Raw genomic sequence first — 12,675 nt, 5'->3', positions numbered from 1 at the left:
AATTCCTACTTGTCAGTTCAATTATAAATCTTGAATCTCTTTGGTAATAAATCGACAGCGTTTGAATCATTCAGTGATGCAATAAGCCATTTGTAGGAAATTATATAATTTTTTTTACACTTATTTAAGTTGCTTCAAACTGATGGACCAAATATCTGTTTCTGAATGCGAAAGTTATTGTTTCGAATTCTTTAGGTCAGTCGAAACACTGGTATAAAAACAAGAATAATATATTATCGTGTTGAAAGTAGATATTGGTTATTTCTTATTGTCGATGTCAAAATAAATTATGCAATGCATTTAGGTATCTATTTTTTCGCAAGAAACATGCTTATAACTAAATATGTTTTTCAACAAAAATCTTTATCTTTAATGTCATACAAAAAGTAGTATTAGTTTTAAGCATAAATAACCATAAATGAGAATAAACAGTTGTATGAACTATTATTAAAAATTATCTTATTTGTTTTGTTTATTTTTCCACAACAGGAATAAATTTAAATTGTATAATGGCAATAATATAGTAATGTAAATTATTGTTTATATGAAGTAGTTTGTATTATATTTATTTGTTATTTATATTGTATTATTCAATCACAACAGAAATAACTTGCATGGTGCAATCGTCGCCACGCAACGGAGACGTGACCTGCAGTGACGACAACAACTTCCAATCAGAATGCGAGTTCACCTGTCGCCATGGTTACGTGCTGAACGGCATGGCAACGATGACGTGCCTAGAGAGCGGGTGGGATCACGGTGCCCCCACTTGCGAAGGTAATCGTATATAAATCATTTTTAATTAAAACCCTTAAAGTAACTTTAACTAAAAATCAAATAAGTAGCATTCTGATTAATAATGTTGTTTAGTGTTGTCTCAACTAAAGTTGAGATTTATGAAATTTCGGTCTTGAAAATTGTGATAATAAATAATACAGTTTTTTTCACAGAATACCAATAGGAATTAAAGATCTTGAATTTTCAAGATTTCTTTAAAAAGATACACTTATAAATACCATATTAAAAAGTCACAATTTTTCACAGAACACCGGTGTGGCAAGGTGCGCGACATCTTGCACGGGTCGCGCGTTTGCGACGATGACGTCATCAACGGAGAATGTCACTACACGTGCGACGATGGGTACAAGTTGAACGGCAGTGACGTCATAAAGTGCACCGCGGACGGTTGGAGCGATAAACCCCCGTTTGTCAGGGTTCGTTGATTCTTTTGTAAACTTTCTAAAATGTAAAATGTGGGTACCAAAACACGAGTGTAAGTTGCATAACATTTTACACATTTGGTTATTAAAAACTATAAGTTGTTTAGTTTCAAATATGTAAAGGCATAACAGTATCTTGTTTAAATAAATGTAATATTGTAGAATTAGTAGGTATCATAAATTGCCTGTTCGTTGTTTGTTTGTATATTAATGATTCTGAATTTCTAACTATATAAACCAATTTAGTCGTAAAGACAAATAAGAAGCCATACTTTTAAAGTCACACACTTATAAGCCCCTGTTTGTATATTTGCGTTTGATTATTTGTTGTGATATTTGCTTTGTTTTTTGTAAAAATATGATGTTTTATTAACTAAATGTATACCATGATCCTTCTACAGTTTATTAATATAATTCACCATATTAATGAAATATATGTCTCATTGTGAAGAATTGTTTATATTAAAAAAATTGCTAACGAATAAATATATGACCGTTAAGTGTGAAGTTAAATGATTATTTATTAGTTTTTAATTTATTATTTATCATTAATTTTAACTACTAAAAACAATATAAATAATAATTTATTGACAAAAATTGCTACCTTACTAACCCGGTTTCACCTAAAAAGGATCTTCAGAGTCACCTAACTCTGAAGATCCTTTTTAGGTGAAACCGGGTTAGTAAGGTAGCAATTTTTGTCAATAAATTATTAATTAACTTAGCTCTCTATTTCTAGATTGAGCACTATTATTCATTTGGTTTCCAAATTATTTTAAAAACAATATAAAGTATTTACAAATAATAAACAAAAATAAATAAAATATGGAAAATGATTTTATTGTTTAGTTTTTTACCTTGTGATACCATTTACTTGTTTTGAAAATGTTAAATATAAATAAAAAACAAACATTTTATTTGTAATTTTTGCTTACCTTGAGCTGTTTACATAATAAGAAATTTTTTACACAGGACTAATTTGCAAAAATTTAATTTGATTAAAGCACGGTATTTAACTCTTTTTTTTTTCGAGATTTAGACCCCAAATGTACTGTGTTAAAGCTTTAAAACTTAATCGAACATAAATATGTATTTAATCGTTTAGTTGAAAATTTTAACTGCGTATTTTAGCACCATCCCTTATATTTTGATGACGTGTGTTAAAATTTAATTAAATAAATTTATAAATTATGATAAACTAAAGTTTTTTCAAGGTTTGTACATTTTAATTTGAAATTCACAAATTATTAAAGTGAATCTCAGCAAAATAATTTACATTTTGATCACTTCTCTTGTAAGATTCTAACATAATATTCACTAAAACATAACAACTAAACTACTGACCACAAAACAAAATTAATGAAGTCAAAGGTATAATCAGTCAAGAATTCCTTCAAGAGATAGCACTGAGCACTGTGAAAAGTTTTCTTTTTATTGACTTATTTCTCTGCGAAAGCATGAAAAGTAGTTAATGACGTAACGTGGTTTGTAGCATGTGTTTTTGCTTTTGTTTTGTTTATAGATTATCTTAGCGAAATTAAGCTTTTTAACATAATATCGTAGTTTATTTTATAGTATATTTTAAAGCAGTGTGTAAACCCTGCATAAAAATAATCCTGTTCTACCATTCTTTTATAATATTTTATAAATGTCAACTTCCATAATGTCAAAGTATAAAAAAAACATGTACCAATTTCATTACAATTTCAATGATATTTATCCGCTAAAACATTTTTTTTCAAGTTCTACACTCGTCGTAATATTCAATTTGCAGAAATTTTAATATTTGATTTATTTTTTATAGTGTAAACTACCTTTAAAACAAGGTGAACGAATACTTATAAATCGCAAACACAATAAAACTAGTTCTATAAATGAAACGCTGTTTGCCAATTAAAACATGTTTAAAGTTGACTTTTTTTTTCAACAATTTTAAGAATTTCCAAACATTTTTTTTACTAAACACTTTTACACTATAAAGTTAAGTAAATAGTGGCGTAACATGTGGTTTTAATTAGTCTGTGAGTTTTTTTGATCATATTATTTTTTCTTCATCCACAGATTAATGGTTATTGAAAGTTCAAAGTTTTTATTTATTTACGAAGTACAGTTTAAACTTTTCTACCAGTTCTACTTTATAAGACTAACAACATTTACGTTAAAAAATATTTGAATTGAAGGATAAAAAATAAACATATAGAAAACAATAAGTTCTAACCAGGTTAGTTTTGTATTCGTTTCAAATAACACTGAAGCACTGTTGGGAGTATTTTGTCAATTTTACTCGAGTGCACGACAATTAGTTAGTGACGTAACGAGATTATTACAAGAGTCTGTAGTTTTTTCTTCTTGATATAATTAAGCAAATTATTAAAATCTGCATAGAAGACTTCTCTCTTTTATTCAATTATAATTTGTAGCATGGTGCAAACCCTGTAAAAGTTAGTAAAATATTTATGTTTTTAATTTATAGAAAAATTGAAAGTCTGAAAAAAGTAAAAATCACTGCATTGAAAAAAAGTTGAACTCATTTATATTTGAAAACATTTCAGTACTTTTTATAATTTCAAATTTATTTATTGAATACTTGTTTCGGCATCACCTGTACCTATAAGTAGCATGTAGTTAATGTTATTTATTTATTTTTTAAATGTTAAGAAATTCTGTCTTTCTATGCAATGCCTTGGTTTTCATATATGAAAAATATGTAACAAATAATAAATTAAACCAATGCTACAAAGTTTATAATGATTATTTTTATTTTCAAATAATACTTGTATACTGTTGTAATCGAAATGTAAAATTATACTATAAAGTTAAAAATTATTTACTTAAAGTTTGACTTTTCAATTTTAGTATTATTTCATAAGCTAATAATTTTAGTTGTTAAATATTTTTTTTTGTAATTTCTGAAATAAAACATAGTGTAAATTATACAAATTGGCAATGTATGACTTCAATATTTGTTTTTAATATTAAAAAAATTATTTATTCTTGGAAACTGTTATTTTTAGCAAAATAATTTGTCTTTTGTTTAGTACTGTTTTATATAGCTAACCACATATTCATTGAAATAAAAAACTTGTAAACTATAAAGCAAAAAAAAAGTCATTGAATTTTTTTTTTGAAATACCTTTAAATCACATTTCAAATAACACTCAAGTACTTTTGGGAAATTTTTTTCAAATATTTTAACTCGCGTGCATGACAATCAGTTAGTGACGTAAAGTGATTATTGCAAGAGTTTTTAGTTTTTTAGACACATACAAATTTATCTACAAATAAGTTATTAGCGGTGGTTATTGATTTCATTTCCTCTTGGTTTAAAGCATGGTGTAAGCCCTACAATATTTAGTCACTCACTTAATAGTTTCAATAGATTTAAACATATAAAGTCTGATTTAGCAAAAACTGTTATGTAATGTAAATGTGTTCTACAATACCAAATTCAATAACCCTGTTTAAATATTACCTATCAATAGTAAAGTACAATATCAATTGAGAAGTATTAAGAAAGCGTAATAGATATAAGTTATGTTAGTTTCAACAAACGTAAAAGTGATCTAAGAAAATAAATACTGACTTTTTTAAGTATGCTTTATTTGTAAAAGTACTGTTATTTACTAAATTGTTATAGATATTTTTTAGCACTACTAGCTCTAATTGTACATAATGGCAACTATGCTATAAAAAATATACTAACAACAACGTTGATTAATTGGTCTCAGACGAAGTTTTATTGTTAAATTATACACCATTAAAAATAAGTTTATTTAATACTACTTTTTTTATAATGCTATTAAAAAACGTCAATAATCAACAAACTTTTTAATATTTTCCACAGGTAAACACACTATACCTAACATTGGTTTGTTATTTTTTAAGCAATTTATTGTTTATTTTAGCTAAGAATAATTATGGTATGCATTAATTTATTCTACTTGTTTGTCTTATTGGAGTTTATATAAATTACTTTAATTTTTTTTACCAACAAATCATAAAGTTGCAATATTTTTGGTAACTTTGATTTTTAATTGTTTTATGGTAGAGTGAGAAATTACAATATTTTATTTAATCTATTGTAAAACTGTTTAAAGCTTTAATAATGTATTTAAAGAGCTTGTCATTGCTTAAAGTTAGTTTTGTTTATAAAGTTTTTATTAATGTGTATTTTAATTTTTACATTAAAAAAAACCATAAATTAAATCTTGTTAGTTTTTAAGTCAATTATTTTTATTCTCTACGTACATTTTAATTTTTTTTCTCCTGTCTTTAATTTTTAAAGATTTATGCAATATAAACTTCGTGAAGCTATGAATTTTTTATAACTGTCTGTATTAAAAAAATATTATTGACTTGCAATTTTGTGTGAATTATTTTACAAATTTATTATTTTTATTCTTTTGACCTTATATAAAAACGTACTTTAGTTTCCAAGTTTTAATAAAATTTAATTGTTTTGTTTTTGTAGAAAAAAACTTAACGATATTTCAAAGTTTTACGTTAAACAATAGGTTAAAATAAACTAATTTAATTATACAAACTTTCTAATTTAATGGAACTGTCAAGGTAATTTTTAATTTAAAAATTACAAAAATATTGTTACAAATTTCAAAAAAACAGTTAAATTTTTATATTAAGAAATGTGCCAAAGAAAACACACTAGTACTCATATAAAAACAAAAGAAGTACAAAATTTTCAAAAATAAATACAAACCTCATGCTTTTATTTTTCTACAAAATTTGAAAATAATAACTAAAAAACCAAATCTTGTAAGTAACAGAGAATTTATGCCTCAACTATTTTTTTACCATTTAAAATATTAATTAAATAAATAAATAAACAATACAACAGAGAACCTGTGCCTGCCGATGCTCGGTTCAATAGAGCACGGCGCGTTCAAATGCACCAACTACAACAAGTTCAGTTCGGACTGCACTTTATATTGTGACGAGGGTTACTACCGTATTGTGGGCGGAAGCAGGTTGAACACCGGCGTCAAGTGCGACGTTAACGGCGACTGGACCCTCGATCAGTACGAGTGCCAACGTTAGTTTTGTTGTTTAAATGTATTTCTATATATAAATTTCTTAAACTATAATTTAAACTATACAATTTTTTTAGAATAGTAAAAGCGTTTAACTTTTTATTAGTGTGAATTACTTTTTGTTTTTATATTCAATGTTAATTACTAGTGTCTGCATCAGTATATTTGTTTGCTTGTTTTTTTCGTTCTATTTTTTAATTCCAAGTTTTTCACTGGAACATATTTTCTTTAAAAGTACATTATAAATTTTCACAATTGATTGTTTGTATTATTTAGTTTTCTGTAAAAAAATATTTATGTACTTATTAAATAATTTAAAAGTCTTGTTTTGATGTTTTAAAAATTGATTACAAGTGAAAACGTTTATGATAAAACTATTAAAACATGTCAAAAACAATAATATTTGATACTTATTAAACAGTTATGTAGTATATTTGATTATTATATTTTATGATTAAAATTTAGTTTTAAATCAAGTATAAGGTTTCTATATTTTGGTTGTGTATTTTTAGAAAAAACAATTTAAAACATTTAAAGGTCAATTTTATTTTTAGTGTATTCAAACTATTGATTTGTTTATTTTAGTGATCAAGAAAATTAGTACAGTATCTACAAGGTTTGTTTTGTACGATACGCTTAACCTTTAAGTACAAATATCATCTAAATTTATTGATTCACTCGTGATTTATTTATTTTCACATTGTAAAGCAGTGTTTTAGTATTTTTTTAAAATTAAAATAAACACTATAGTATATTATTTTTAACAACCAATCTAATGTTAATAATACCTTGAGCATTTACATTTCACGGTCGCAAAAGGTTAAAAAGTTCAAATAAACAAACTGAGTCTTGTTTGTATTAAACTACCTAATAAAATATAAAATATCTAACTGTTACAGCGATGGTGTGTAGCAAGAAGCGAGCGCCACTGAACGGTCAGGTGGCGTGCAGTGATGCGAACAACCAGCATTCAGTTTGCAGGTTCAGCTGCAACCCCGGTTACAATTTGCTGGGAGGTGTTGAAGGGGTCAGGTGCAAGAATGAACAGTGGAACACCACCTATGAACCATTCTGTGCTGGTTTGTTTTTAATTAGTTTTATTTTATTTTATTTAAAATAGTAGAACACCACCTATCAACCATTTTGCGCTGGTTTGTTTATTAATATTAATATTTTGTTTTTATTTTATTTAAAATAGTGAAACACAACCTATGAACCATTCTGCGCTGGTTTGTAACATTTTAATTTAATTTATTTTATTTTAGACAACGTTCTATAAGAACATATATGAAAATTTACAAAATGTTTTTTTTTATCTGTGTAGTATAGTTTTAAATTGCTTTTTTTTTTCAAACAATTTGATTTTTAATTTTGCAACATTTGAGCCATTACGTTTGTTTTATTTATTTTATTAATACTTTTTTAAAGTTTTAAATTTTTTTAATGATTTATAATGTATGTATCGGTTAGTTTTTTGTGTAGAATAATTTAAATTAATTTAAATTTTATTTTAAGCATTCTTTTTTTAACTGAATTTTGAATTTGAATGAAAAATAAGTCATTCTAGAATAATAAATTTAAGACTTTGTCTAAACTCCAATAATAACTAAAGATAAGAAAGTTTAGATTTAATGAATAATCTCATTTCCTATATATTTAAACATAAACACAAGTTAAATCAGATAAAATCGACCAACAATTTAATTTCAATCTAATCATCTACTTACACCACAATACTAACTGGTTTTTCCCGACTTAATTAATTAATCATTTTATTTCTCCCTACTCTAGTCAAATGTGATAGCACTTGATTGATTTGTTTTATTTCTATTTTAATTTTCAATTGGCTGAAAGTCGTAGACCGTTCTAGTTCTACAACCAAGCATTGTTTAAAAGTATATTTTTAATAATTGTTAATTAAACATGCTCATAAATAGATATTTGATAGTATTTAAGGGAGTAATTTTAAATATTTTTTTACAATAATGTTAGCCAGCAATTACTTGTAACATACTATTATTTTATCAAGCAAATGTTATTATACATGAAAAGTGTTATTCTAAAATTAATTTAAGATGATATATTATTATAGTTTGATCAAGTTAAAGTCAAGTTATCGATTGCCTTTTCAACCAAGTTAGTAAATATTGACCATAATTTCCCAACTACATATAAGTTAAATTTGAGCCAGCGTCAGAGTTGTCTACTGTTTAATTTTAATTAAAAAGTTTTTTTTTTACACACAACTTATTTCGGCAGATCTGAAGTTGATATAATTAAACTTTGTTTGAAACAATGTTCTAGTCAACTATTTAAACATTACCAATTTTACAAACAAAACTGACATGCAGATTAAAATAATCAATTAATTGACCACTTAAAATTCATCTAGCCAAATATACTGTTTGCCTTAAGTAAATAATTAGTTATTTACTAAAAACCTCTTACATTAGATTTTTAAAGTACGTTTGTAGTTCATATAATAGAAAATATGTCAAAATAATCAATGAGTGGAATCATATCCAACCGATTTCCACCTATAGAAGTGAAATCATGATAACTATTCATAAAATATAGAATACAAACTATTTAATCTTTTATAACTAAAAAAGTAATAAATTTGAATCCTGTGTAATATTACTTTATAATTTTTGTACAACTATTATTACTACAAGTTAGGCCAAATATTAACTTTTTAAAGTAGTTTCAATATAATCAAATTCACAGAAGTTGAATGCGAGCCATATTGATGTGCAATTGAACTTAAGCGGAAATCAGTTGTTATCATAAACTGATTTGTTTTAACAATTTTAAAGCAACTAATTACTCAACCAATTAAATTTGATCAACTTTATTTACAGAAGTGAAATGCGAACCGCAGCTGACAGCGCCACCCTACGGTGGGTTGCATTGCAGGAAAATAGGCGGAATACTGACATGTACTTACAGTTGCAATGAGGGGTACGAGTTGTACGGCGGGAAGAATGTCGCCACTTGCATGAGTAGTGGGAGGTGGGACACCGATGGGAAAACACCCAAATGCAAACGTTTGTTGTTTATTTGACCGCTGTTTTCGAATATTTTCATAGAAATTTTAAGAGTTTGTATACATTATATTGATAATTTAGCATCAGATACTAGATTAAACTAGTTTGTTACTTCTTGATCAATTTTGACAAATTAATTTACTGAGAGTCGCAGTTAAAAAATATAAAGAGATTTTTTTATCAACATATTTATTAGTATGTAGCACATTTTTTTTACTTTACGCAGTTTTTGTATTTTACGAACTGCTTTTTATCCTGGATTACAACTAGACCGCTGCTTATTGAACATGATAATTTTCATAATGATAAAATCTTAAAACATAAATAAGCTTTTGCCTGTAAGTTGAAACATAAAACAACAGGTGAATATTTCTATTTTAAATATTAGTGGCTTCGAAGTTTTTATTTATACCTTGAACTCTTAAAGTCAAAAACTCTGAGTTACCAGATGAAAAAACTAAAAACATTGAAAACATACAACTTTAATAAATTTTAAGAAAAACAGCATAAAAACTTTGATGTTAATGACACTTAACTTTTTTATGATGTTACAAAAGTATTAAACAAACTAAACTAAAAAAGTAACATATTATTTTCAAACAGCGGTGAACTGCGACACAATACAACCAATTGAGCACGGAAGTGTGGAATGCAGCGATGCGAACTTGTACAACTCACAGTGCGCGTTTGCATGCGATGTTGGGTACAAGTTGCAGGGTGTCAGCGACATCAAGTGTTTGAACACCACTGAATGGGACCATCCACCACCAACGTGTGAAAGTTTGTTTGTTTGACAGTTAATTAAAAAATTCTTTGTAGAGCGATTAATATTGCTCAATTTTTTTATATCTTATTGAAATTCGTTTATGTCTGAGTTATTCAAATTTTTATTTATGATGTATAGTTGTTTTGTCAAATATTTTTTAATAAATTGAATTAGTATGCAATTTAGATTATTTGCTAATTAAAGTAAACCTTGCTTACAGTCATGTTTTAGTTAATCCAGTAGAAATTATACTCGTAAAATTTTAAAGTTTATATTTTTCTTTCTCTTTTTCTTCAAGTTTTACAAATTACCGTAAAAATAATATGTTCAACTAGATAATCGAAATTATCGTAGAATTAACTTTGAGTTTTATAATTTTCCGCAAATTGTAAGATGAACTTTTGAACTGACACATGAAAATAAACATTTTTATACCTTAATTTTATGTTTAATATTTTATTGACTCATGTAAATTTGAAATTTTTATTTACTGACAAATTGAAAATACCAATTTGTGCCGCTCGTAAGACGCTCGTTATGTATTATGACGTCATAAAGTCACGATTATGACGTAACAATCAGATGCCGCATTGCAGAATTTTGTTGAACTTTTATTATGGGATTAGCAACTTAAGTGAACTTGCAAAAAATTTTGTAAACATAAAAAACCTTTGAAAATATTTTCGTGCAAAAGTTCTGTCAAGATGAGTAATTTTTTCACGAAAATAATTAAAATTTTAATTATATTGTGTTTATTCTTATTCATATTAAAAAAAATGTGACAAATTTATTTAATTTTCCTTTAAAAAAACATCATATAAGGTTCTTTTTCAGTCAATTTTGTTTATGTAAATTTTTATATAATTAGATTGTTTTTTCTATAATCAGGTAGACTTAATTTTGAGTTTTAATTAATTAAACAAAAAGCATTGAGTTACTAAAAAATTATTACAATAACCAGTATCAACTATTAAATCAGGGGTCGGCAAACTGCGGCCCGCGGGCCAATTGCGGCCCGCGAAGGGTAAATCTGCGGCCCGCGAGCATGTTATTTTTTTGAATGGAATGCGGCCCGCGAAAGAAATTTTTGTGGCCCGCGAGCATGTAAATGTGGCCCGCTGAGAAAAATTATATTTCTAGTTAAATTTTTTCGGTAATTCGACTTAATTTGATTAGTTTGATTTTAAGTCTCTCTATAACATTTTAAAATAATATCAAGAAATTACTGCTTTAGTTTAAAAATGTAAAAAAGACAGATTAGGGTTCTAACAGGATATGTTTCTCAGTTTCATAATTACTTCTTTTTTACAGCAGTAAGTAATTATCTGAAAAAAAGAGTGTCAAGATGCTTGGATTTAATAAGTCGGTTATATAATACCTATTTTTAAATAAACTAAATGCAAATATTTTCCATTTTGTACAAAAGTAATGTACAGTAATTAACTAAAGTGTTATTTCTTTACAGCTTAGATATTCTTTTTCAATATTTTTTATACCTCAGTTTCTTTTATAATTTTTTTATTTGTAAATGTTATATTAATGTTATATTATAACATTTAAAATAACATAGTGATAGGAAATAAGGTTCATTTGATTTTTGTTTTGACACATTTTAATTTTTTATAAGTTTTCTATGCACACCAACTTCAAAAAATGCTCATACTTTAAACCACTTTTTGTTTAATACTTTAGTTAGTTTAAGTTTAGTTTATGTATACTTTTCTAACATTTTTATTTATACATGTCATATCTAAATTTGTACAGACACATTTAAAACAATATATATGACATAAGTTAATATATTTTTTGTTAGGTATACATTCCATTTTTCAAACATTGTTTTTTTCAAGCTAAGTTAATTTTTATGCTTTGCATATCAATACACACAATTGCTGTTTTTTGGAGCTACCTATTTAATATAAACTAGATATAGGGATTGTAAATTTATAAAGTTTGTACATTGTTAATCAAAATAGTTCAAAATCAAGCAAATAAACAACTAAAAATTGCCACACATCACTACTTGAAGACTTCAAATCTCAGGCCGACTAAGCCATTTTTTAAGTTTTTGGCTAGAATTGCTTTTTGTATACAAAAATATCGGGAATGTTTTTGTTGACTCAAGCTGGCTTTTTTTGCTTGAAAGAGTCGCAAATTAAACTTATGATGTATGTTTTGCTCAATCCACAGTGAGTGTTAGTTTGAGTTTTAATTTATGTAAAATTTTAAGTCTTGCAGCTGATATAATTCAAAATATTATTTATATTATTGTGTACATTAAAGAATGAACAATCAGTGTTGCCAAAAAAGTTGAATCCCGGAAAAGCTTTGAATTTGTGAATTTACGGTTAAAAATTCTAGAAAAAAACTTGAATTTAAGAATTTTTGAAAAAACCTGGAATTTCAAACAATTTTTACATAAAAAGTAATGAAATTTCGATTTGACTAAAAAAAAATTACCAAATAAATGTTTTTTTTATTAAAAAATATATTATAGTAGCTTAACATTATTTTTTAATATTGATAAATGTTATAAGACATTTTTTTAAACTTTAATTAAACTTTATACCAAAAAAAATGAATTGTACTTCCAA

At 26.0% G+C, this 12,675-nt stretch overlaps 1 protein-coding gene across 1 annotated transcript in view; it reads left to right on the top strand.

The window, feature by feature from the left end:
- Window positions 1-603: 603 nt before the first annotated feature.
- Window positions 604-12,675, top strand: part of LOC145847391 (uncharacterized) — a gene marked incomplete at its 5' end in the record, with an annotated part of 35,957 nt that continues 23,885 nt past the window's right edge. The window contains 6 exons of the mRNA XM_082953590.1: window positions 604-777; window positions 1,045-1,218; window positions 6,076-6,270; window positions 7,168-7,347; window positions 9,130-9,315; window positions 9,919-10,095. Coding sequence (XP_082809716.1) covers window positions 604-777; window positions 1,045-1,218; window positions 6,076-6,270; window positions 7,168-7,347; window positions 9,130-9,315; window positions 9,919-10,095 — 1,086 coding nt within the window. The remainder of the gene's footprint in view (window positions 778-1,044; window positions 1,219-6,075; window positions 6,271-7,167; window positions 7,348-9,129; window positions 9,316-9,918; window positions 10,096-12,675) is intronic.

Source organism: Thalia democratica, unplaced genomic scaffold, assembly GCF_965202585.1.
Source record: "Thalia democratica unplaced genomic scaffold, ktThaDemo2.hap1.1 HAP1_SCAFFOLD_909, whole genome shotgun sequence".
Lineage (NCBI taxonomy): Eukaryota > Metazoa > Chordata > Thaliacea > Salpida > Salpidae > Thalia > Thalia democratica.
Note: the sequence above shows the minus strand (reverse complement) of the source record. Positions and strands in the feature narration are given on the sequence as shown.